Source organism: Notolabrus celidotus, chromosome 19 (assembly GCF_009762535.1).
Source record: "Notolabrus celidotus isolate fNotCel1 chromosome 19, fNotCel1.pri, whole genome shotgun sequence".
NCBI classification, from domain to species: Eukaryota; Metazoa; Chordata; class Actinopteri; order Labriformes; family Labridae; genus Notolabrus; species Notolabrus celidotus.
This window is the reverse complement of record NC_048290.1, coordinates 11,339,289-11,360,833: the sequence shown is the minus strand read 5'-3', so window position 1 is coordinate 11,360,833 and position 21,545 is coordinate 11,339,289. Positions and strand designations below refer to the sequence as shown.

General features: G+C 41.7%; 1 protein-coding gene and 1 long non-coding RNA gene across 3 annotated transcripts in view; one reads left to right on the top strand and one right to left on the bottom strand.

Annotated features, from left to right (window-relative positions):
• LOC117830896 overlaps positions 1–991 on the top strand; it is a 63,589-nt gene extending 62,598 nt beyond the window's left edge. The window contains exon 3 of the long non-coding RNA XR_004634862.1: positions 718–991. This is a non-coding gene — a long non-coding RNA (uncharacterized LOC117830896). The remainder of the gene's footprint in view (positions 1–717) is intronic.
• The window catches only part of ctif (CBP80/20-dependent translation initiation factor), a 64,767-nt gene that overhangs the window by 9,092 nt on the left and 34,130 nt on the right, over positions 1–21,545 (bottom strand). The window contains exons 8-12 of one of the 2 annotated variants that reach the window (XM_034709223.1): positions 14,415–14,491; positions 10,111–10,191; positions 5,200–5,815; positions 3,783–4,082; positions 24–179 (exon numbers count right to left, since the gene is read on the bottom strand). In XM_034709223.1, the coding sequence (XP_034565114.1) occupies positions 24–179; positions 3,783–4,082; positions 5,200–5,815; positions 10,111–10,191; positions 14,415–14,491 (1,230 nt within the window). The remainder of the gene's footprint in view (positions 1–23; positions 180–3,782; positions 4,083–5,199; positions 5,816–10,110; positions 10,192–14,414; positions 14,492–21,545) is intronic. The other variant, XM_034709224.1, reaches the window with a different exon arrangement.

The window sequence follows — 21,545 nt, the reverse complement described above, 5'->3', positions numbered from 1 at the left end:
AAAAGAGAAAGAAAAATGCAGACCTCTCGTAGGCAGGTGTAGATGGGACACACCAGCACTCTGAACGGCTCCCCGGAGCTGCTCCTCATGGTCCCAAACACCTCACACAAGAAGGTGATGAAACCCAACCACCTCTCTACATCCGACTGCTGGAGCTCCTCTCGAGTAGCAAAGTCTTTCTGTGGGGACAGGAAAAAATAAAACACTGAAAAACACTGAAAAACACAACTCATCCAGCTTTTAATACACGCTCCAGGTAGGTAGGCGGATGGTAAGAGAATATCAAAGTGTTTCATAAATTCATCAGCAGTGCTGGTAATCACCATTAACATCTCTGCTATCTCTCTGATGGGAGTTTTTGTAGGTGGGACATGTATTAACCTCCCAGCTTTAAGTACTTCAAGCTAAAAAGCAGTTGAAAAACACATTTAACAGATTCATGAGTTTCTTTTATCTGCCTGAAGTAGATGAGAATATGTTAATGTAGTTTGAAAGTGAAGGGGTGTGAACTGTGTCAGAGCTGTAAAAGAGTTGGGGTTAATATGGGTTAATGCTTAATGCGCACTTGTAAAGTTGTTATACGGCAGGTTAACCTGAAACTTTATTAACAGGCACAGCATCACGCTCTGCTTCTCGTTTTTCTTGCCTAGTTACCACGGGCTGAAGAGTACTAGAAAAAACAAAACAAGCAGCTTTTTTTTTTCTTTTCTGTCACAGACTGGTACAACCACACGGAAGGCCTGTTTGTGCACAGACATGCACAAAGTATGCAGCTTCAAATGGATCCAACATAAGAAAGGAACAGTCAAAAGCAAAGACACTCTGCTGGAGTGACACCAAAGACACTGCTGCGGTTTCTGACACCTACGAAAAGGTGAGGTGCGCGTGGAAAGGAAGGCAGACAAAAGCAGCGCGTTAACTGTAGCGATAGAAAAGACAAGTTAATTTAGGTAAAGATGATAATGAAAAGGCATTATTAGCAAGGCTACGTGCTTTTCTCTGCTGTGATAAATAAACAGAAACAGCATGACTGTTTTATCAAAGCAATAAGAAACACTCTTTTTTTCTCCCTCTCTCTTAAAAAGCTAAACAGTCACAGACTAATTGCCCCCACATTGAGATCCAGGGGTCTGGGAGCAACATCATTAATGACAGCCTTCATGAGCCAACTTGTGACATTTAGAAGTTTTACAGCTAAAAGAGCCAAAATGTCAAAGACAAGGAGGGGGTCAGTGATAGCTGGGAACGTGGGAATAAAAGTGAGGCGTAAAAGAAGAGGAGGGACCACACAGATGCTGTGAGACAGAAGAGGGATACAAGGGAAGTGGAGAAGGGGGGTAAAAGACGTAAGGAGAGTTGGGGATTAGAAATTCACTGAGAAAGGTGGGATTAAAAAAAGGGAGAGGCCAGAATAGAAAAGGAGTGTAGTAAAGAAGAGCATCTGTAGAAGAAGGAAGCAGAGGTAGGAGGGAGGAGAGACACGGCCATGCAGCATCTGGGTTAACATTTAAACCCCGACAGCCATCTGAAGACAACACCCATGCCTTATTTGCCGACTTCTACGCTGTCTGCTCCTCCGGTGAGGATGTCTGACTCCCACGATGGAGGCTGGTGAGACAGTAAATAGGGAAGTGTGCAGGGAGAGGTAGCGAGGCGGTGGCCCATGCCGTTCTGGGTGAGGGAAGGCGATAAGGCAAGGGAGAGCGTGGTAATAGAGATCTTATGAGAAATGGGGATAGAGAGGGAGGGAGAGGGGGAGAGAGGGAGTGAAATATACAACGGCTGAGAGGATGTTTTCATCCAGGGTGCAAGACTGGAACTGTGCTGTGAAGTGGAGGGATTGAGGGGGAATGGGGAGCAGGTCTTTCTCCCCTGGGTGTTTGGATTAGCTACTTTGCCCAATGACATTTACAGCATCACACTCACAGCCAGCTCCCACCTGAGAGTGCTTTCTCTTCAACCTGAGGTTGAATGCATTTAACTGCAGAGAGGATTTTGTTCAAACATGCAATCAGAAAAACAAAAAGTGATTGAACGAGAGCTGGTTATATTCAAAAGATACAAAAAGAAATCAGGGTCATTACCACTCCACCTGAAGACATCGTTCTTTTTTGTGCATCATCCGACTATGAAGTCTAGAAGATGTCACAGAAGATGATAAAAGACTCAGTCTACAAGAGCACAAGGTCGGCATCTTGAAATTGACTTTTTTCTCATTCTAAATACAAAGATAATTAATTTTCATCTCTGTAAAGATCAGAAAAAAAGCCTGAAGTTCTCACATTTTAAAGTTGGAACCATAGCGAGTCTCACCTTTGACTTAATAAATCACTTTGGCAATTCAACATCAAAATTGTGTAACGCATGAAAATAATTTTTTAAATTACTTCAGAGACCCGGGCACATCTAATCAAGCAGACCACTTCCAACCCGTTTGGGTTTACAGGGTCTTTTATGTGGATATAATGTGCCATTCAAATCAAGTGTTTTGCTTAGCTGGGCTTCAGGTTGCAGGTCTTTCTTTAAGGAGGGGAATCTTCCAAACAGCTGCTACTGCACTGAATCCTGATTGAACAACAATAAGAGAAGTGTTTCTAGGTGCCTCATGATACAATAGCATATGGGATACCTGGCCAATGATGATATTAATAATATCGCAATACAGCAATTTTGCAAGAATCGATATACATATCATGATATCTGATTAACTAGGAAAAGAGCAGGATTAATATATACATCCACTGCACTTTGGTTTGACTGCCATGAATCAATGTTCATGAGTTTAGTCTATATTCAATTTAAAGAAAGCAATTGTAAAATTTAGAGTACAATTCTTACAAAAAGGCACATCTAAAATGTATAACACAGCTTCCATTCCTCTGCAGCCTTCAGTCAAACTCCTGTCACATGAAGTCTCCTGCATCATGCCAGTTTGTACCACTCGTTGTCAATAAAATGTGCAACACTTGTCATGCACGACTCGTGTGAGTGCACTTCTCTCTGCAGACTCGAGTGCATCCTCCATCTCTCTCGTCTTGGCACAAAGAGCTGGAACAGCTTTTCTTTCTTTTTGCTTTAGAAAGTGGCCGGCGCATCTCTTAACCTCTCTTTGTTGCTGTCTGACATTATCCAGCTGTCTTCTTCTCCTGTAATGCCACTGTCAACTTCTTTGACTAATAACCTTTCATTCGTGTAACCCTGATCCAAGTGCCACATTGAAGAGTCATGAAGTAGTAAAGATATTTGATATATTCTTGCCACACTAGCTTAGCCCCAAGAGTATCCGATCATTAAATCAATTTAATTGGAAACAATTCAAAGTGGATACATGAAGGGCGATAATTAGATTGAAGACTCCAGCTGCTATGGACGTGCCGGACTCCAGTGGCAACAGCCAATACTACTACGACAACTATCCGTCTCATCACTATCAACGCTCTCTCGCTTTCTCTTCTTCTCCTCTATCCATCTTTCCAACCCCAACTCGGTCAAGGCAGATGTCTGTCTAACATGAGTTTGGTTTTGCCTGTTAAAAGGAAGTGTTACCTTACTGCTGTAACTAGCTAAAGACCACAAGGTGCAATGCTCATGGTGGATTAAGATGAGATAAGATCCAGTCCTGAGTAAGAGGGGACTGCATTGTTTCCTGTCTTGATGTTGGGTCTTTGTTAATTATTCAACATACTGACAAGATTGTTGCAGAGTTTTAAATACAACAAAAAAAGACTGAGACGAATGAGAAAATGATCATCCTTTACATCTTCACCTCCCAGCTCTCTCACCTGCAGCATGTTGAGGAGCAGCGATCTGAACTTTGTCCCCTCCACCATAAACAGCGCCATCTTGTCGCAGAGCTTGGCGGCAGTGGCGGCGAAGCTCCGGTCTGACACCGCTTTGGAGTAGATGGTGCTGACCACCTGAGCGAGGGTTTCCTCTGAGCGCGCTGAGTTCTGCGCCTCCTCCATGAAGGACTGCAGCTGCTGCTCCACGCCGCTGCTGTTGCTCCTCATGCTGTTGAGGAGCTCCACCAGCCGGTCCATTCTCTGTGGGCCGGAGCCTGACGCCTCCACGCGCGAGTCCTCCTGCGGCGGGAGATTTGATAGAAAGTGAGATGAAGGCGGCAGGTGATGGCTAAGTGTTCAAATTTGACAAAGGGACATCTTCTAAGAGGCAAAAGGAAGTTAGTTTGTTACATTTCAGAATAAAGCAGACCTGGTAGGGTTAGCTTACCCTATAGAAACTGAGTTATTGATAAGCTAAGAAAAGGGGGTATACAGAGGATACTGTTCTGACTGAAGGCTCTGTATGTTTGATGTGTGAAAGGCAGGAATGGGACAACATATAATTATCAAAACTCCAGACACTGGCTCCATCCGTTCTCACAAGTTTAAAAGAAAAGGTGATGTAACACGATGGTAAACACGCCCCAGTCAAACTAGCAATAGACCTTTCTGGAGTCCCTGAGCTCCCTTGTCTCGTAGGTTCCTCTGAGATGCTGCCAGACTGTCTAACCACTATCATCTCCCTCTCTTCATCCCTCTATGTTGTATGTATGTTGTAGACCTGCTATGTTTGTAAAGTATTTTGAGATAACATTTGTTGTGATTTGGTGCTGTATAAATAAAGATTGATTGATTGAGATTCTGTTTTTACTCAACATTCTACCCAGCATTCCAGCTTTTTAGGAACTTGTATTTAACATATGCAAGCTCAGTTGACCCTTGTTGGGTAAAAGCTGCCTCCTAAACTAGCTTCATTGATTCTGGTGTCAGTGAGGATGTGTTTCTAAAATCCTTTCTCGCTGCCTAAGCTGTCAAATCAAACCCTCCCTGGTGTTACTGAGTGAGCTGCAGACAAGAGGACATTGAGTGCAGCATTACAGGTTAACTTGCCAGTTTAGCGCACACAGTGGAAAACATCAAAAAATGTTAAGCTAATGCCTCTTTAGTTTCTTCACCTCCTCAGTGAGAACATGCACTCCCTTCCCTGCCAGTCAGGGTGTGTTGATGTGAATGTCAAGTAACTAAGTAGATGACTGACTAGACCAAAGCAGTGTTGGAAAAGTGTGTATATTAATGTTTGGGTGTGTGAACATAATGAAAGCAATTATAAGACTAAAAGGTAGCGTGTGTGTACACATACACATAAGTCCTGATTGCCTTAATACTGACTGACAGGCTCTAAGCAGCTTTTCGGTACCTTGTCCTTTAGTCTCCTCCTCAGCCTCTCCTTTGAAGACTGCAGCAGGCTGATTTGGGGCCACTCTGACTGGCCCTCGCCTGCCTTCCAACCTCCTGCTGGATTGGGTGACTCTTTGCTAACTGTTGGATCTGGAAAAATGTTTTTACTGGGCGTTGACTCGTATTTGGGTGACTCATTGGGACTCTTGCTTTTGCAGTCTTGATGTGATCTGATCTCGTCACCTGCTTTTACATTCTCTGTCTCTTTGGTTGTTCGTGGAGATACTCCTCTATCACATGGAGAGTTTGTCTGTCCATGCCCCGGGCCCTTCTGATTGTGGTGCCAACGCCGGTTCTGGCTATATCCGTGGTGTGAGGCTCCTCCTTGGCGCTGCCCATGTCCTCCTTGATACTGGCGAGGTGGTCGACCAGCACTGATGTTTCTGTTATCTCCTATTTCTGATGTGTTCTGCTGCTGTTGGTTTGGGGACTGCTGTTGGGTGTGATCCCTCTGGTGCTGTGGTGACTGTTGTTGTATCAGCTGAGGTGGTTGGTTCTTCCCTCCTCCACCACCTCCTCCGCCTCCTCCTCCACCTCCACCTCCTCCTTGTCCTCCCTGAGGTCGCTGCTGTCTCCTGGAATGACAACAGGTTACATTAGTTTTGCTGTGATGCTACAGCAGCTGACTTGTACCTGAAAACTGCCGAGTTCCTCTCTGAACACCCAGCTGTGTCACTCTCACACGAGAATGATCTGAAGCCTCAGAACTCACTTCAAACTCATACGTTTGGTAAAAAGGTTCAGTGTCTGTTATCTCAAAACATTGAAAAGTCACAGCTATCAACCAATGCTCCACTGTAAATACCAATTCACAACCAGGCACAAACATTAACCCATAGTTGACTGATACAAATGTAAAAAGTCTAACGCCCAATGTCTGCTTACATGTGGATGCCCAGTGTTTCTGTGTTTTCCTGTCCTGCATAGCTCAGTCCTGCTGCTGCTGCTCTGGCTCTGGGCTTGACAAGCCGCTGACATATGGTCCAGGGGATTAGTCACCCTGGCACCTAGGAGGCAGCCTATTATCTGCCTGAGCCTGTGAACTCGCAAAAAAACTCAACCAACAGCAGCTAGCGTACTATACATCTGAGTGCAAACATGCTTTCTAAAGCATGAAATGTTGAAGCCATGTATAAATATCGCAAATTATCTGCAAATTTATTACAATGGATAAGCAGGCATGTCATCTAGGACTACTGAGGTATATATTCTGTATGTGATAGTTTTTCAGTAAAGGCTTATGATCTTGCCAAATTCTTTTGAGTGGCTTGAACTCTAATACATTTGGTGGTGGTGAATGTTTCAAAAAGACAAATCAATCAAAGGCTGAAGTGACACCAGACCAACCTGATCGTCATATCAAATCCAAATGCAGAAAGGAGACTAGCACATTTCACTTCTGCCTTGTGACGCTGTGGTAAAAACCTTAGTTTCTGTTAGCATTCTAAAGTGGTATGGTTGTGGCATAAACTGTTAGTTCACATCTAAGGCTGGTCTTGAGAATCAGGTAATGATGAGTAACCAGGCTACTGGGACCTACTGGGCTGCGTGAGACTCTGATAGAATTCTAATTGGTAAAACCATCAACCAATAATAACCAATAATACCAAACTGTTAGCACTGTCTTTGAGTAGAGTCTGTTATCGGTGTCTGTACATGAATTGATAATGTATTTAGTTGGAATAAAGTGAGTATTATTATAAATAAAATGAGAACTAAATGCTTAACTTTTTTTCCCTGAAGCTTTCACTCAATGGTCGATATCTCTTTAAAACAGAGAAATCATTTAAAAAAGAAGACACACAAAGCCAAAATCTGAGAAACCTTTTGGTCCATGTAATTCTATTGGGCTCTATCAATGCCAAGACATGAATGACAGCTCCTCTCATAAAAGCTTTTCCTTGCACTTTTCAACTTGTGGACCCATCAGTACCTTGATTTTTAGACCAAATCATGAAAAATGAATAGCCAATTTTTGACGCTGTGTTACAAAACCATCTAAAGTATTCTCCCCAGTAAAAGAGGAGTGTTTGGGACTGTCACTGGAACAGCCTTGAATATGTGCTTAGAGCAGAAAAGAAGTATAATTTGATGACCTGTGCAGGTCAGAAAAATTTGCAGGAATTTAGCCAGACTGCAGCACTGATACAGCAGGGATGATGTTTTTGGTTGTGGCACAGTGGTTGAGTCGGTCTTCTCTCAATTTGAGGCTTGGCGGTTCAATCCCAGCTCCCACAGTCACGTCGAAGTGTCCTTGAGCAAGACAATGGATTACTCCCCGTGACAAAGTCAGCGGTATGTGATTGGATCTGTTAATACTGATGAATCTCTACCATGGCAGCCTCTGCCATCAGTGAATGAAGGTGGTGTGAATAGGTGATTGTGACAAATAGTGTAAAAGCCCTTTGAGCGTTAAAAGGCTGTTATAAGATTATCTTTTGGGACTTTTACTTTTATTTTGATAGGACAGCTTGAGAGAGACAGGAAATGAGGGGCAGTATGATATGCATCAAATGTTGCCGGGACCAGGAATCAATCCTAAGACCAGTGCAATGAGGACCATGGCCTCCGTCTATGGGGTGCCCACTCCACCAAATGACCTAACCCTGCGTGCTGAAGTCCATTCACTATTTTGTATTGCAATACCTACTGTTGATGTTTCATTTTCAAAACATGTTCATAAACATTTTCTAAAAAAATCGTATGGTCTGGACTAGCTCTGTCACTGCAAGAAAAAATGGAAGTGTTCACACCAAACAAATGAGCTCAATGTAACACTACACCTTCTTGCCTTCTAGCCTACGCTGGGGGTCTGCGTAGCTCCTGTACCTACACAGAGGCCTACGCCAATAGCTGACGTGCACCTCCTCCATAATGTAACTCTGTGTAGAATCTACGCGGACCGCAAGCCCTGTGATTGGTCAGCTCAGTGGCATTGTGTTTCCCGCATTTATAGCACTTCCGAGATCCCGGACATTGGCCGTGTATTTCATCTCCTCAGCTCTATTCTTCATGTAATCATGTCTGTATGATAAACAGTAACATGTATCAGCTGTAGATTAACATAACACACTCTGAATCACTGTGGAAAAATAAACAGAGATCGTAGCGGGGCCGGAAGCAGGGGACCGGCTATCAGAGAAACCACACTGCCCTCAGGCGTTTCGGCGGAGAATTGCTGCGCGTCATGGACACATCACCGCACAAGTATGTGGTGCTCATGTCCGGTTCAGCCCCTGCTGCGTAGGGGCAACGCAGAAGTATAAATCAGCCTTAAGGCTACATCAATGTTTATTACAGTCTATGGCAGGAGCACAAAATGTATGCAAGAACACAGTTGTTTCATAACCAAAATAAAGAAGTGCTTTGTAAAAGGGTAATTTTTGAGGAACTGCTATAATTACCAGATGAAATGAAAATGTATCAGCAACTATTTTGAGAGTATTATTAATCAACTGAGCAATTTTTCATATAAAAATGAGAGCAACAACAACAACAAAAAATGCTTGCTAAAAGGTTCATGTTAGGGTCTATGCTCTTCATTTTGTGTTATATTTTTGATTGTCAGCTAAAGAAGATGACTTTTGATGATGTCCCAAATATCCTGATGGGCACCATTTCCCAATTTACAAACATTTCATAGACTCAATGAACCACTGAGAGAATAATCAGCAGTATTACAATATTAGTGGAAGCCCAGGTTTTCTTTCTTGAAAATGTCAGCTTTGTGTGTGTGCGTGTGTGCCCTCAGAAATACATACAAACTAAATGTGTCCAAGTGTATTTGTAGTCTTTTGTGTGTGTGTGTGTGTGTGTGTGTGTGTGTGTGTGTGTGTGTGTGTGTGTGTGTGTGTGTGTGTGTGTGTGTGTGTGTGTGTGTGTGTGTTAATTTGGATGATGTGTCGCCTAGCCGCTCTGAATCACTCTCTCTGGGAGGTTTGGAGAAAGTTCATCTTTTCACTCTCTCGTCTACCAAACAGCCTGCCTCCATTCCTTTGCAGATGTTCACAGCTTCTTTCTCTGTCATAAACTCATCAGCCTCACATGTTTTTGATCACTTGGTTAAACCGAGCTTCTCTGTTGTACATAATGATAAGGGACTCCCTGTCGTACATCAACTGCCATCAGCATCCTTCAATGCCTGTCTTCTCTTCTCTACAGTGAACTTCTAGAACTACCTAGCTGCTGAGAAATGTTCTAACTTTTTAACCAATGCTTCACCTGAAGCATAATAGCTTACAGTTGAGTGAGGGAAATAGTGAGATCTCATTAAATATGACTTCAGAGGGCGAGATTTCATAATCTTTTGCAAAGCTGCAGACTGCTCAGTCTCTCTCTCTCTCTGTCAGACACACACTCGTCTCATGATTAATTTGATCTCTGCACTTGCTGTTAGTTTAGGCTCAGCTCTGATAAGCTCCTCTCCTGATCCGCTGCCGATGCGGAGAGGTGAAAGTGAGACGGTAATAAAATGTTAATCATATTTAATGACTGAGAGATCCGCGGTAGCTTGAGTGTTGCTCGGATTGACTGACCTGGGAGATGTTTGCAGTAAGGATAAATGATAGGACTGCTGATGAAATCTCATCTCATTATGTCTTGTTACTTAGAAACAGTGCGATCAATCATCTGATCAAATGAGAAACTGTGCATTTTGTGGTTACGGTGAGGAATCTGGTAACATTTTTGTATTAATCAGATATAAAATAGGGTGTGATGTTGCCTGAATGGGTCCTCCTTTGAATCATTTTACCTGTATGATGCCTTCTTGTTTTTCCAAGTAAAAAAAGAAAACAGAAGCACTTCATCCTCAGAACATTTCATCCTGTTCTTGGGCTCAGGATCTGGCTTACTGTATGTTGTCACTAACCTGGCTGAGACTCGTCGCTGTCCCCCGGGGCCAGTGGGCAGAAGTATGGTTAACTGCTCTCGGGTGAACTGATCAATCACTCTAAAAGCAGGAGAGGAAAGTGTGCCACAGTGCAGGTGATTGGAGGGATGAAGAGACGAAGGACAGATGGAGAGTGGAGGAAGGGGGATGAACAATTTGTAGGAAAATGGCGATTCATTTTTATAGAAAGCGAAAAGGAGGAACGGAACATCACAGAAGATGAAAGGCAAGAAAGCAAAAAGGGAAACAAACAAAAAAACTACAGGTTGGTAACTATGTCATTCAAACAACATGCATAGAACTACAGGAAGTGATAAGGTGAAATGAATTAGAATTTGTAGATATGAGGGGAGGAAGGGTACTGATCATCGATCAGGGCTGTGGACGTGATGGAGATGGAGAACTCGTGGACCCATTGGACCGTTGGTTGACCCAGACTGGCAAATCGATCAGCCCGGGGGACAAGGAGCCTGCAGGCTAGACGGTCAATAACCCGTCCAGAGCTTCATACGGACCACAACACACTGGTTTAATGGAGTGTGGGGAGACTGGTTTGGGCTGCCTGACTGCACACTTGCATTGCTCTCGCTGTTTTGCTTTAAAGGATTTTAATGATTTAAAATCAAGACTCAAATACAAGTAAATGAGTGTGCATACATGCATGCATAATTTGGCGGTTACAATCATTTATGAGTCATGGCTGGAGGATATAAGCAAAAGGGAGTGTTTCTGAGATGCACTGCAGAGGAAGTAGATTTGCAAAGTACTTTTACTCAAGTGCAAAAATACAAAAAAGATATCACATTAAACATAAACATTCATACCTGTAAAGTAAGAGTTGCATTTTTGGACTATGACTTGGGGAAAAAGGTCTGAGAACACTCACCTATAGGCTCTCAGAAATTATACAAAGCCCATCCAAATGTTTTGAGTATGTAAGCCAAAAGATTACTTGTATAATCATAAAAACAATGTCAGATGAATCAATAATGAAACAGTGTTTTTGTCATATCCCCTTCTACAACACCCAATACTTATTTCTACTTCTATCACCTTCAATCAACAACACTAGAGACTTCAACTGTGAGTCAAATTTCTATCCAAACAGACACATAAAAGTGTATCAATAAAGAGCAGATCTTCAACTATGAGCAGCAAAAAGTGCAGAGGGAGGAGTGTATTAGCGCCTTCTTTGCCCCTGTGCTGTTTTGGAGTGGAGAGCAGTAAGCAGCACATTCCAGTAAATCACAACTAATTTCAGCCCTGCTTGACGTGCATACTAAAGTAGAAACACATGCACTACCTCCCCTTTCTTTTCCTTCCTGCCACGGCCAGCCTACACTTTTCCTTTACTCAATCTCTCAGCCTCCTGTTCTCCGTATCTTGCTTCTGCTTTGTTCAACACGACAATCCTCATGCTAGTATAGTCCCACTATCAATATTTGACTTCATATAATAAAACATAATCTGTGTGTTTTTTATGGAAATGAATATTCATCGCAGCGTGCGACTGGTTGTGTTCTGTCAGGAGACTGTAGATAATGCAGATAAGAGGATCAGCATGTTTGGTGGACAAACACATGCAGTTAATGTATTTGATAAGCAAACATGCAAAGCTTCATAAGGGACAGATGTGGTGGCCATTTTCTTTATCATGTGGTAGTTCTTTATACTACACTTTGCAGCAGAGTCGCTTGGGCACACTGGACTATTGCAATCAAATTGACATATTTTCAGTGATCTTGCAAATGTGCACAAAAGACGACTTAACCATCACTCTTTAAGCATTTTACAATCACTTTGCTCAAGTCAAACTGTGGATCTCTGCAGGAAACAGACATGCTCAATTCTGCAATACCCCGTTCACACATGCACTGCACTCCTGTTATTTTCCTGAAATTGTCCAGAGTGCAGTGCATGTGTCTTTGTAACTTGCCCAAGGTAAAATCCTTGTCAGATGTTGGGCTGAGTGGATGTTTGAACGTAGCAGGTAAGATTCAGGAAAACTCACCCTGAGCAAAAGGTGATGACGGCAACATCATGCAACCTATACAAGATATTTTCGTGCACGCAATCGCTGTCAGTGCTCCCTCTCTCTTATTTTCCTCTATCCCTCTTTCTAACCCAAACTTGGTCAAGGCAGATGGCTGTCTAACATGAGTCTGGTTCTGCTCGAGGTTTCTGACTGTTAAAAGGAAGTTTTTCCTTGCCGTTGTAACTAGCTAAATACTGCGAGATGCAATGCTCATGGTGGATTAAGATGAGATGAGACTGAAGGCTGATTTATACTTCTGCGTCGAATCGACAGCGTAGCCTACGCCGGGGGTTCGCGTAGCTCCCGTACCTACGCGGAGGCATACGCACGTAGCTGATGTGCACTTCCTCCAAAATGTAACTACGCGTAGAATCGACGCGGACCTTGAGCCCTGTGATTGGTCTGCTCGGCGGCATTGTGTTTCCTGCAATTATATAACTTTTTACACAATTTCCTGCATTCACACATGACCCCAATTATAATTTTGCAATTAAGAAGAACTTATGAGGAGTACCATTCCTGTGCTCTTTATTAAAACTGTCAGGTTTCATGAATAGATACGTTGTTTTTATGTCTGCCGTGTGCGTTCTTCGTTAAAAGCTGTACCAACCTTTGTACGGCTCTATTTTCTTTATCCTCCACATCATCCCTTCTGTGATATTTCTCATCCCCACCCTCATCCTGCATTCTTCACCTCTGCAGTTCAAGTGTATCTGGCCAACCTGAATGATGCCTCTCTTTGGTTTATATGCTTTCCTTGGCTCTGTGTTATCCCAGAGCACACCACAAAAGACCGCTAATACATTACAATGCTTGTACTGGATTCACATGAAAGCCTGCTCCACGCTCATGTCGAACCCTTCAGTGGCCTGCACTCATGGCTGAAGTGAGTTGCAGGGAATGATGGGCAAAGACATCTTCAGACTTAGTGTTGGATGTTTAAAAGTCATTAAGAGGGCATTATGAGTCAAATGACAACTTTAGAGAAAGGTTGGAATCTTTTTGTCAGTAAACTTAAGAATCTGCATTTTTATTGTTTGGGCATCTGAAGCAGTGTCTAGTTGTAGGTTTTTCACATTTTTCCCTTTATGTTTTTTAACTTAAAGGGTCTGACTGAATTGTCTGTGGGAAAGTCAAGGACAATTCATCAAGGCAGTGCTTTCTTTAACAGTTTTTGGCCTTCAAAGAAGCCTGGTGTTCAAAATCGTTGTTCTGTAGCTGAATGTGAGGGACACTCACTTTAACATGAGTGAAGAACACTAAAAACTTCAATATTTCTACAATACTTTTTCCCAGAAAAATGGTTGATGCCTTAGACTTTTTGAACACACGCTTCACTTCCTTATAACCTATTCATAAGACACACATGCCCTCAAATCCAGAGTAAAGCAACAATCAAGTGTGCTCAGGAAGTTTTCTTGTAAAAACTCCCAGTTAAATAACAGAGATTGAAATATTTGCAATCAGCTGTTGTCTAAGTTTACATTTTTCTTTTCTTCTTCTGGGCCTGCATAGAAAAACAAAGCATCTGCACAAACCCAATTATTCTCTCCCCTTAAAAAACAAGAATGAAAATGCTTTTGTCTATTTGGTACAGATAAAATTTCCTCCTTTTTTTGACTACAGATACAACCCAAATATTTTCTCTTTGCCTGTCTCTTAGCAACTGAAGAGCAGTTTTCCAGTGACATCAGGGCAGGGCGCGAAAGAACGAGGGAGAGATGTGTGTGCTTTTCTCTCTCTCTCTCTTAAGGACCTGGTTTCAATGAAGTCAGAGTTGGGCAAAATTAGAATTCAGAGTGTGTACAATAGGAGCATATGTGGCGGTAGGTACCAAAATCAAGTGTCAGTGTTAGGAGTTTTGGGGCTGGAGGTTAAATGATGAAGGACACTGTAGCGAGAGAAAGCCTGATTATTGAAGGAAAACAAGGGTGTTTTTTATTTTTTTAAGTGACCTATTAAAAGTCAAAAACCTTGAATGTCTTCTCTGTGTTTTTCTGTCTCTTTTTTCCCCGTCTGCAGTGAAGTGTGGAGCCTGCATTCCTATCTTGACATTGCTTTGGCTAAGGAGAGATGTTAAGGCTATAGCGCTGGCTGTGCACTGACATCTGACATCAACAGTAAAAACATTCCCTCTCTCTGAGGTAGGTGTGTGTGTGTGTGTGTGTGTGTGTGTGTGTGTGTGTGTGTGTGTGTGTGTGTGTGTGTGTGTGTGTGTGTGTGTGTGTGTGTGTGTGTGAGTGGTTACCGTCGGTCATTCCTCCTGCGTCGGAAGAGCTTTTTGGTGTGTGCGATCTCAGCCTCGTTAGGAAGGGGTGGGAAGACCTGAAGGAGACAAAATCAAACCGTGTAAGAGATGGCTGCCTTCCATTACTGTTTAAACAACAGCACATAAAGGGAACAGACAAATTCGACCACATTTCTTTGGGATATTTATGGTGAAGGACTCCCTGCTTCTAAATATAGGGGTGAAATGTTGAGCAGTGGGAATTAAAGTTGTCTTTCACACATTTTTAAGGCAGAGCCAGTAATAAAAAGCAGCTCAACACTGAATAAAGCAGTTTCATGTTAAAATTCAGTGTTTCTCTGATGCTCTTCAGTGGCGGAGGGCTGACTATCATCTCTGCTATTTTCTAGGCTTTTCAGTTTGTTTTATTGTCAGGATTCTTTAACTGTTCGTCATTCACCAGGAGCAGATTTATTCACACAAGTCTCCTTTCCCAAAAAAATTAACCAGGTAATAAAAACAGGATGAAGCAGTACAACTTTAAAAAATCCTGTTTCTCTTTTGGCTGGCAGAGTTTGTTTCTCCCATAATGTTCACTAAAGTCACTAATTCAGTTAAAGGTCTAGTCCAAATGATCAATGCTGTAAAAGCCAGTGATGTGGCAGATGGAAATGCCTTGAAAATGTGCTGTCTGCTCTCTGTTACTATAAAGCTGCAGTGTTGCCGCTTAAGGCTGGCTCTGGAAGTACCGGAAACCACGTACACACCAATTAAAAAAAGACGACTTTAGATCAGAAATAAACATGTTTACAGACTGGTACAAAGACGTGTGTAGTCTGGAAAGCTCATTTCTCGATTGGCAAACACACCGCAATTTCGAAGATATTAAGGTTATGAGTCTTTGTATGAGAGGCACAGCTGACTTGACTGACAGGCGGGAACACTTTAGCTGTCTGCTAGAGGCTAAAAGCCCACCTCTTTACGTCACAATCGCTCGACAGCAGCAATATGGCTGCCGCCGCCGATTGGCCTCAAAACAGCGCTTCAGAAACAGATGGTGACGTCACAGATACGACGTCCATATTTTATACAGTCTATGGATCGTACAGGCCGTATCAAATCAGTCCGTGCGGAGGAGTCTGGAACATTTCACGTCTGCCTGTTGACACTGTAGCAAAAACATTAGTTTCTGTTTGTAACTTGACTGTGAATTTGTTATTTTTCCTGTAAGGTAACTTGACAAGCATCCTTTTCCCTCGAAATATTACCAACCAGTGGACCTGGAGGAACTATTTCTCTTTAGATATATAAATAACTCATTTTAAAAAAAAATTAATAAAATCTTCTTTAAATAATATTTTATGTTATCTTGTTGGTAGCTGGATGATAGGCAGGACAATGTACGGTGAGCAGACGGCTACACAGATAAGACCCCCTTTAGGGTGAGCCAGGGGTCGTGCTCACCCTGTTGGGTTTATAATAACTACTAGCTCACTATACATTATCCCTTACATAATCTACACGTTAAAGTGGGGTATTATGTTTTTTCCGTACCCTTTATACTGTCCCTCTGATAGCTTTGCATATGCTTGACATGATTTACATCTCAAAAAGTTCTGTCTGGTGTCTTTAAAACTTTGCATTTCAGCCTCAGTATTCTGAAACCAAGCATTCTGGAAGCCTCCTTCATTTTTGCCATGCAACAAAGTTGTGTTTATCTTTTTAAAATGACAAATATGTCCTTTTAAGGAGATTTAACAAGTGGTGATGTCATGATTTGAGCAAATCTCATGTCGATCTTGCTGAATTTTCATATGATTTCTTAAACAAGCCGTTTAGAGCAGCCTGCAGTCTCATCTGGGGATTACTCCAACACACCTCGCAACTTGAAACTTTGCCCACATTTAGTATTGACATCGTATGTCTAAACTATAGACTGTATAAATAATGGACGTAGTATCGGTGACGTCAGCCATCTGTTCCTGAGCGCTGTTTTGAAGCCAATCGGCGGCAGCAGCCATATTGGAAATGCAGAACTCAACCAGGCAGATTGTGACGTAAAGGGGCGGAGTTTGAGCCTCCTAGCCAACAGCTATGTGTTCCCGTCCGGGAGTCAAGTCAGTCATGTCCTTATTTGGGCAAAAAATCGTAATCTTAATATCTTCTGAACCGCGTTAGAAAAAAAATTCACCCCCCCATACAGTGTGTGCCGATAGAGAAATTAGCTACGTAGGGCCAAGCTGTTTTTTGAACCAGGCTGTAAACATGTTTATTAATGCTGCAAAGATCGTCTTTTTTAATTTGTGTCTATGTGGTTTCCCGTGTTTCTGCAGACAGCCTCAAGCGGATTCTCGATGAATTGCAGTTTATAATACTTCCACATGGACTTCATATTTTGAGACTGGAGGTTGCCGCTTGATCTAAACCTAATAATTGTTTTTAAAACATGAAATAAATATAGTAGAACCTCTTTAAAAGGCCCTCTACAAAAGATTCTATGAGCCCATCTGCATGTTTCATGGCCCACCTTCCGAGAAGATGACTGCAGTAACACAGCCAATGAGAATCCCAGATTCTGACTGGCCGTTATCACTAACAGGTGTAGTGTGGAATATGGTAATTACTGCATCTGTAATACCACAAGCATCGCATTGTGTAAAAGAATACAGGGGCCTATTTTTTCACACATTTTGTGGGCTCACGTGGCTGTTGTGTGCGATATTATCATGGAATGTATCACGTTAGATTTATTACTTATACAGTTCCCTCCTGTACAGAAAATCTGTCAATCTGCCATCTGTTACACATCAGCCCTGTCATTCCAACACCATGTTTCCTCTCTACACAGCATCACTATATGCTGCTGTTACCATGGTTACAGGTGGACCCCGGACTGGGACTTTTATTTATACTGGTAATATGCAGAGCGAAGTTGTTAGGAGTGGTCGGATGCATAAATGTCTGTGAGATATGGCAATTAGAGTTTGTGTGAGCCCCCTCAGCAACCAGAGTCAGTTAGTGTCAATGTCCATGTGAGATCAGGGATGCATGTGTGCTGTGCAGTTAAGAGCTGGAGGCTGTTGCAAGCAAAAAGCCCTGAATTTCCCAAACTCTCAGTCAGATGCATTGTGAGAAGCGGTGACCACAACCTTTCAGGGGGAAACAAGACTGTTTGTCTGGGTACAGTATTTTCCCCTTTGTCTGTATTTGTCTTCTTGATTTAAGGTTACAGGAAAACTTTGATTTCAAGGCTTTGATCCCCCTGAATGTTGTCTAACACTCAGTAAATGATGTATAACCACATAATTAAGTATGTTTTACCAGACCCAAAAGCATCCTGAATGCATGTTGGGATTTTTTCAATCCTTATTATGCACAACTTTACAGAACTCTTCATTTGTTCTTCAATAAGACCGTGTTTAGAGATGATAAATGTTCTTTGTTTTGGTTTCCATTGTAAGAGAAGTTGCAAGAGGTTGTGGTAGATTTTGTACACTAGAAAAACTTGCAGTTAAAAATAGGAGAAAGAAAAGAATTCAAGATTTAAAGCAATGGGAAACAGTAATAAGCTGTCCTCAATCCAAAAGGACAGCATTCACATTTAGAGCATAAACACACCACACAAGGGTTACATTTCTTTTTGCAGCACGCACAGTTTTCTATGCTCTCTCTTTTGCATTAACGTACCAATCATGCAGGCTTTCAGAAAAACATGCTGTAGATATTCAAATGAGTTTAAAAGAGAGCTTGATATTTGACACTGCAGCTATAACCTACTTCTCTCCAAAAGAGGCTGCTGGGGGATCGCTGCATTTTGATCGAATCCAGATGTGAGAAGCAGGGACTTTGTGAGTGTGTGGGGGGGACTGTAGTGTGGCACAGTAATATCTAAAATAATTTTTTCTTTTTAAAAAAGGCAGACAAACACACACTTAAACCGTCTGCGAGTACAAAGTTTCACCAGAGTACTTTACAAAGACTTCACATTAAACCAAAAAGGATTCATATCTGTACATTGTTTCCAGACTTCTTGCGACTCGAACGATCCGACCGGGAGGAAAAGTAGGCGGAGGGAGAAAAAAGAAAGAAGGAGCTGTTGCATGTTTAGCTACTGTAGTTTTCCTCTAGGATATCATTAGCTGTAATTCTGCCTTCAAATGGTAACCAGATGACAGGGAGCTCAGACACACACACACACACACAGACATACAGAGGAACCCGACATGCACTGCACATTTTTACCAAAACCCTTAAAGTAGTACGCTTTGTTGTATTTTCCACTAGTTTTTAAGATCTCAAATTTTACTGTGAATAAAAAATGTCTCTTTTTGTTGTTTAACTTGCAAAAAAAAAAGCACATTTTGGAAACCAGAAATGTATTGGAGAACGCTGCCGACCCACACGGTTCAGAATGCATCAAACAGAAACAGAGAGGGAGGAAGTGAGAAATGTGGAGTTGTCTCTGTGGCTGAAAAAAGAGAGCTCTCTGTATGTGTGTGTGTGTGTGAGAATATGTGTCTGTGAGAATATGCGATCTGCAGGTAGCAGCAAGCACGGGGAAGATCAAAGAGAGGCGTGTGCTGTCCTGGTCCCCAGCCAGAGGACCTCTCACCTCGTGGCAGGCAGCGCGAGCCCTGTGGACGTGACAGGGATGGCGAGGGAGGTTGTGTAAGTGGGAGAGAGACTGAGAGGAGATAGAGACGGACGGAGGGAGACGTTTTATCTATGGTTGTTTATATTTGCATGTTTGCAGAGTATGTGCAGATTAGAAGAGTCAAAACTATAGAGATTATTTAAGAGGCAGCTGTAAGTGAGTTAACAGAAAAGTAACTCCTACCCTGATGATTTTTGGTGCTATAATCCAGCTGACGTAGCAATGAGAATTTAAAATATGCAACACATCGTACAGCAGTTAACAACACTATGGCAGGTTGTTATAAATTAAGACATTTATCACAGCTACAATCACTTTATCCTCCATCTCCTGGATCAAAAGGTAAACACTACAATAAGTCCATTAATGCTACAAAGTAATCTACTATCAACGTGCGCTGTCACACATATTTGATCAGCCTTCATCCACCTGGATTCTATAGGAGTCCGGAAGAGAGATTAATGAGGAGATGAAAGTTGTCGGAGCAGAAAAGGAAAGAGTATGTATAAATGGAGATGTTTTTTTCCATGGGAAAGGACAGTTTTGACAACGACCTATGTAAGGTTTGAGGGAACAAACAGGAGGAAAACGACTGGAAGAGGTGACACAGAGGAAGAATATTTGCATGTCATTGGTGATGGATTGAAGACTAATGATGATGACTTCAAATTTGTGATGGGTTTATGTGTGAAGAAGTTTGTCAAACAGGTTCCTACAACCTCTGTTCCAAAAATGTTGGGACTCTCCGTAAAATTTGAATTAAAAACAGATTTAAACACTCTATTTAATTGAAAATAGTGCAAAGACAACATATCTAGTGTGGAAACTAAAAAGCTTTATTGTTTAATGAAAGGATATGCTGGTTTTAAATTTGATGCCAGCAACATGTTTTAAAAAGTTGGGACTAATGTGTTAAATCACCTCTTCCTTTAACAACACTTTGTTGAGATTTGGGAACCGAGGAGAAGATCTGAAAGTGAAATGTGTCTCATTCTTGCTCGATGAAAGATTTCAGCTGCTTAGTTAGTTGCATTTTTCGATTCATGATGCGCCAGATTTTTTCAATTCGTGACTAGTGGTGAATTCAAACAGTCCACTTTAGCACCAAGACTCTTCTAATAGGGAGCCATGCTGCTTTAATAAGTGCAGAATGGGGTTCAGCATGGTTTTGATGAAATATGTGAGGTCTTCCCTGAAAAGGGTATTGTGTGGATGGTGGCATTTGTTGCACCAAAACATGTACACTGCCAGTCAGTTTTAGATCACCCTAATTTTTCCACTTTTTTATTGAAATCCAAGCAGTTCACGTCCATTGAATAGCTTTAAATAGTACAAAAGTAAGTGGTGAACTGCCAGAGGTAAAAAAAAAAAAGAAAGGTTAAGATTACTCAAAACTGAAAAAAGAATTTACATTTCAGAATAATACAAAGGCCTTTTTCAGGGAACAAGAAATGGGTTGCTGTTCTGCAGCAATTGAGGTTAGTCAAGCCTTGAAAGTTGGTGCTACCAATTCTTACAGGTGTCCCAATTGTCCTTGATTACTTCCAAATCCCTCTGTCTGCATAAAAGTAGTGTTGGAACACACTGTAGTACCATACCCTCCTGAGCAATATTTGAACAGTCTTGTACTCCAGAATGTGTTTTGCTTCATAAATGGCAAGAAAGAGGTGCCAAAGGTGGCTACTTTGATGAGTCAAAAGTTTAGACTACATTTTGGTTTATGAATTGATTCCATGATTTATTTTTGAAATTCAATTGTTTATATTTTCGATGTTTTCATTTCAGAACACAATAAGACATTGAACTGCACAATATTCAATAAAAAACTAGAAAAATTGGGGTGTTCTAAAACTTTTGACCGGTAGTGTATATACCATTCAGCATTAATGGTGCCTTCCGAGATATGTAGGCTAACCATGCCACGGGTACTAATGCATCCCCTTCACTTCAGCTTTGAACTCTACACTTTTATGCCGAGTGCTCCCCTTTCCAATCAATATCGGACAGGTTGTCTTAACACTATTTTCAATTCAAGTTGGGGTTTAAATTATTTGAAAACCATCAAAATCTATTTTTATCAACATTTTACTAAAGATTTTGCATCCTGACTTTCTAAGAATTGGCACTGTATTCTTTGGGCAGTCACGGCTGATCAACGGGTAGTGGTAGTTATCAGATTTGTGAGTAAACCCTTAAAAATGTCAGTCAATATGAAGCATTTGTTTTAACCAAAGTCGATCCCAAAATGTGGCACTTTCAGTGTGAGGAGATGTTTTTGACTGAAACATAATTCTTTATCAGCTGAAAGTCATCATCTATTAAGCTAGATATGTGTAATACAGATTTCCAGTTTAATCATGTATGTGTGAAATATTAAGTAATTATACAGCAGAAGAAAACACTTGTGTTTAAGCTCAAACTAACAGCAAATCTCTATTTGAAACAAATAAAAAAAAGGCACGTCAATCTGCCGTTGAGTTAAACTTAGACATTACTCA